At 66.3% G+C, this 5205-nt stretch overlaps 1 protein-coding gene across 1 annotated transcript; it reads left to right on the plus strand.

Moving 5' to 3' along the window:
* Positions 1–283: 283 nt before the first annotated feature.
* On the plus strand, positions 284–5165 carry LOC122192068 (ras GTPase-activating-like protein IQGAP3; the record flags this gene model as incomplete). Its single annotated transcript, XM_042892515.1, has 11 exons — positions 284–424; positions 781–865; positions 1220–1452; positions 1754–1886; positions 2495–2597; positions 2677–2818; positions 2965–3052; positions 3347–3559; positions 4168–4320; positions 4364–4545; positions 5057–5165. Coding segments are annotated over 11 exons (1582 nt in total), but the record flags the coding sequence as incomplete, so codon positions are not given.
* Positions 5166–5205: the final 40 nt, after the last annotated feature.

A 5205-nucleotide genomic window follows, 5' to 3' on the forward strand; every position in this document is an offset into this window, starting at 1 on the left:
GGGGCGGGGGCTCAGCTGGTGCCGGGGGGGGGGGAGGTGGGATGGGAGGCTCAGCTCAGTGTCAGGGTGCCGAGGTTGGGTGGGGGCTCAGCCCGGTGCTGGTGTGGTGAGGTGGGGTGGGGGGCTCAGCTGGTGCTGCGGAGTGAAGGTTTGGGTGGGGGGGGCTCACCTTGTGCTGGGTTACCAAGGTGGTGAGGTTGGGGGGGGTTCAGCCCAGTGCCGAGGTTTGCTGGTGGCACAGCTGGTGCCGGGCTGGTGATGGGCACTGGGTGTCCTCGCGCAGCGGGCTCCCGTACGAGGTGAGCCCCGAGCAAGCCCTCTGCCACCCCGAGGTCCAGCGGCGCCTGGACATCTCCGTCCGCACTCTCCTCACCGTGTCAGAGAAGTTCGTCTCTGCCATCACCTCTTCTGTGGATCAAATCCCGTGCGTACCCCGCAGGGCTCCCCACGTCCCCGCAGCGCGGCCCCGGGAGGGCAGGGGGGGCGCTGGGGGGTTTCCGTCCCTTTCCTTGCTGTGGGAATTCCTTTGAGCTGCCGGCAAGGAGAGAAGCGATGTCAGCTCCTCCGCTGATGCTCAGAGGTGCTTTTGGCCTCTGAACCCGAGCGCTCTGCTCCTGGGGCGCAGCTGTAAGGAAGAAGGGAGTCAGGAGGAAGGCTTCCTCTGGGGTGGTGGGGGCTGGCAGCTGGGCAGATGGGGACGGGGATTCCTGAGACCCGGTGGATTTGGCACCCGGTCCCTCGCCGCATGTTGACCGACCTCCTCCCCTGTGCTCTCTCCAGCTATGGGATGCGCTACGTGGCCAAAACCCTGCGGGCGTCCCTGGCTGAGAAGTTCCCCAAAGCCTCGGAGGAGGAGCTGGACAAGGTGCCTGGGGGCTGCGCTGCCACGCGGGCTTCCCAGCACCCCTGGGGTTGTGGGAGGGGGATCTCGCTCCAGGATGTCCCTCAGTTGCTATTTCCCTCTCGACTTCATAACCTTCACGACCCAGTGCTCCCAGTATGGGCACAGGGGCACACTGCTTCCCAGTATGGGCTGACCCAGTGCTCCCAGTGTGGGTGCGGGGGCCCAGTGCTCCCGGTATAGAGACCAGCAGAGACCTTCAGTGGAAACATTTCCTGGATCAGATGCCTCCTGCGGGCACTCTGTGCGGGGGTCCCATAGAGCAGCCCTCCCCCCCGCTGCGCAGGCTCTCCGACGCGGCCGTCTCCCGCCCCACAGGTGGTGGGGAACCTCCTCTACTACCGCTTCATGAACCCGGCGGTGGTGGCCCCCGACGGCTTTGACATCGTGGACGTCTCAGCTGGGGCAGCCCTGCGCCCCGAGCAGCGCCGCAGCCTCGGCTCCATCGCCAAAGTGCTGCAGCACGCGGCTGCACGGAAAGCCTTCGAGGGGGAGAACGCGCACCTGTGTGCAGCCAACCGCTACCTGGAGGAGACGCACGGCAAGTTCCGGTGGGTGCCAGGGGGGGTGGCATGGCGGGGGGGGGGGGGGGGGGGGGGGGAGATGGTGGTGATGGCGGTGGTGGTGACGGTGGCAGTGGTGGTGATGGTGGTGATGGCGGTGGTGGTGACGGTGGCGGTGGTGGTGGTGGTGGCAGCGGCGGCGGTGGTGGTGATAGCAGTGAGGGTGGCAATGGCAGCGGCGATGGTGGCGATGGCGGCGGTGGTGATGGTGGCTATGGTGGTAGTGGGGATGGTGGTGATGGTGGCTATGGTGGCGGTTGGCCCAAGGCTCAGCATGGTGATCCCACAGAAGGTTCATCGCCGCTGCCTGCCGCGTCCCGGAGCCCGAGGAGAGGTTCAACATGGATGAGTACTCGGAGATGGTGGCCGTGGCCAAACCCGTCGTCTACATCACGGCGGGGGAACTCGTCGCCACGCACAGGGTGAGGGGGGCGTCGGGGGCTCACCGTCCCCTGGAGGGGCTCAGGGCCCGCGGTGATGTGATGCTGAGGGATGCGCTCAGCAGGGGGGGGGGGCGGTGGGTCGGGGTTGGGCTCGTTGGAAAAGCCCCCCCCGAGACCAGTGGGTCCCACCCCACGTCCCCGCCGTGCCCACGGATGGGGTCGCACGGTCGCTGAGGTTGGAGGAGACATCTGAGATCGTCCTTTGTGTCCCTGTGACGGGGGGTGGGAGGGTTGGACCTGAGGTCCTGGGGGGCTTTTCCAACCTCGGTGATCCCAGAAGTGAGCAGGGATGGGCCGATGGTGGAGCATCAGTGAGCCGCAGCCGTGCTGCAGCGCGGCGCCCCTCCGTCCCACCGTGTCACCCAGCCAGCATTTCCCAGCAGGGCTGCACAGCCCCTCTGGATCCCATCGTGTTTCCCAGAGCAGATCGGTCCCCTCTGCTCCGCCCAAGTCCCTGCTCTGCAGCCCCCTTCCCAAATCCCCTCACTTCACAAACTTGAGCACAGAGGATTTCTGTGGCCCTTTGCTCCAAGTCCCCCTTCCCCTCCCTGCCCCTTTGCCACTGACTCCTCGTTCTCACTGCTCAGCTCCTCCTCGAGCACAAGGACTCCATCGCACCCGACCCCGGGGACCCTCTGCACGAGCTGCTGGAGGACCTGGGTGAGCTTCCCACTGTCCAGGCCCTGGTTGGTACGTAGAGAGCTGTGCTATCGCACCCCTTCCGCTCATCCCGGCCAACCCCCCCCTCACTCCGGTCTCCTTCCCATAGGAGAGAGTGCTCCCAGCCCAGGGGGGGGCACGGAGCCCGTGCTGTCGCAGCTCAGCAGCGTGGAGATCTCCCTCACCCTCACCGGGAAGCCGCTGCCGGAGGTGGGCGGCGAGCAGAGCGATGGCAGGAGCTTGCTGCTGAGGTGAGGGTGGCGCTGATGGCTGCCCCACGGCCGCAGCCTTCGGGATCCTTTGGGGGGGGGATGTTGGCTCAGGCGCTCGGCAAAGAAACCCTTCGGACGTGCAGTGGTGGAGCGGAGCAGGCGCCTCACCCCCCTCCTGTCCCCAGCACCAAGCAGATGCTGGTGGACGTCATCCAGTGCCAGCCAGGAGGGTCCCTCACGGAGATCCTGCGGACGCCGGCGTCGGAGCTGGAGGTGAGGGTGGCGAGCTGCAGCCTGTGAATGTGGGGCTGGCCCTGCCCCACGGCCCTGCCCCACGGCCCTGCCCCACGGCCCTGCCCCACGGCCCTGCCCTGCGCCCCTGCAGCCACTGAGCTCTGTTTTGCGGAGCCAAGGGGCGCTTTGGGCTTTGAGCTTAGGGCAAAACATGTGGGAGTTGGGAGCTCTGTCTCGCACAAGCTGTGCGCCCCCTGCCCCACAACAAGCATCCCACCACCACCCAGCACCCCAGGAAGCCTCCCAGCACCCCGTCCCCCTTCTGCCCCCTAGGAAGCCTCCCACCACCACCTGATGCGCTGGCGGGCGCTGTGGGACTCCCAGACCCCCCCCAGCCTGAAGCACCGCCGCTCGCTGGTGGCTGCCGGCCAGCTGAGCTTGGAGGAGAAGAAGCGGAGGATCGTGCGGAACCTGCGGCGCCTGGAGGGCCTGGGGCTGGTGGCTGCAGCCCAGCACTACCAGGGGCTCGTCAACGAGCTGGCCAAGGCAAAGCGGGGGAGATGGGCGGCGTTCTGGGAGGGAGGGGGCGACTTCATTTACGCAGCATTGCTTCATGTTGAGAGCTGTTAAAAGGAGGAGCAGGGGGTCACGGAATCGTCAGGGTCAGAAAAGCCCTCCGGATCACTGAGCTCAGTGCAGCCCACTGAGCCGGTCCTTAAATGGGGTCACTGAACATTGGGTTGGAAAAGACCTCCGAGGCCACCGAGTCCAACTGCTCCCAGCCTGTCCCTGGCTGGGACGCAGAATCCTTAGGGTTGGACATCTCCGAGGTCACCACCCCACCCGTGGCCACTCACCACGTCCCTAAGGAGCGTCACAGAACGGTTAGGGTTGCAGAGTCGAGTCCAATCCCAACTCCTCTTGCTGTGTCCATCGGCAGGACCCCAGAACCATCAGGTTGGAGAAGACCTCAGAGGTCCCCTAATCCAACCCAGCCCCTCCCGCCGTGCCCACTGCCCCCGGCCCCAAAGAGCCCTTGGGCTTGCAGAAGGCCCCCAGGCTCCAATCCAGCTGTGCTCTGATGCACGCCGCGCTCAGTGGCTCTGGCGAAGCTCGGGGAGTTTCCTTCCAGCTCGCGGCTCCATTCCCTGCAGGACATCCGCAACCAGCGGCGCTACCGGCAGCACCGCAGAGAGGAGCTGCTGAAGCTGCGGCAGACGCTGCGCGCCCTCGACGCCAAGACTTCGTTCTACGAGGAGCAGATCGATTATTACAACCAGTACATCAGGAGCTGCCTGGACGGCCTGGCAGCCGGCCACAAGTGCGTTGCCTTTGGGAGAAACCCCGCAGAACCCGATGGCGGCGCCGAGCGAGGCGTCGCGCCCCTGTGCCCGGCGATGGCGGTGCTCCGTGCGCCCCTTCTCTTCCAGGCTCGGCGGGAAGAGCAAGAAGCTGCAGCCTCTGCGTTACAGCGCCGCGCGGCTCTGCGAGATGGGGGTGCTGCTGGACATCCAGGACCTGCCGGCCAGCCAGTGCGTCCTGCGGCCCCGGGGTGTCCGAGTTCAGGCTGGGGAGCTGGGGGCGTCCCTGCTGGGGGCGGGGGGGGGACCAGAGGGCTTTGGGGGCTCCTTCCAACTCTGGTGGTTCTGTGATTCTGTTGCCTTAATGATCGTTCACAGAGCCACGGGATGGTGGAGGTGGGGAGGTCCTTGAAGGTCATCCTCAGGACCATCAGAACATGGGAACAGTTTGGGTTGCAGGACCTTTGCCCCGACTCGCTGCAGGGGCTGGGACCAGATGACCTCTGGGGGCTCCTTCCCCCTCCAATGTTTCTGTGGGCCCACAATCCTGCAGCTGCATGGGGCTCACAGGTGGGGGTTGGTGTGGGGCAGCCCCACTGCATGGGCCGGGTGAGTTGCCTTCAGGCTCTGCTGGGGGAGCAGCAGGACTCAGAGCAGATGGGAGCTGTGGGTCTGTGCCGGGGGGCGGCGGGCCGCGCCACGGCCTCGCAGCCATTCGAGGCAGCTGCCGCCCGTCCCCCAGGCTAAAGAATGTCGTCTTCGACATCGTCCCGTGCCAGGAGCCTGGCTGCTTCCAGGTGAAGGCCCAATTCATGGGCATCGACATGGAGCGCTTCCAGCTGCGCTACCAGGTGGGAGACCCCGGGCCGGGGGCTGGGCGGGGGGTTTTGG

The sequence above is a fragment of the Lagopus leucura genome, unplaced genomic scaffold, assembly GCF_019238085.1.
Source record: "Lagopus leucura isolate 7727_CA_CO unplaced genomic scaffold, USGS_WTPT01 34011-0_obj-0_obj, whole genome shotgun sequence".
Classification (NCBI taxonomy): Eukaryota; Metazoa; Chordata; class Aves; order Galliformes; family Phasianidae; genus Lagopus; species Lagopus leucura.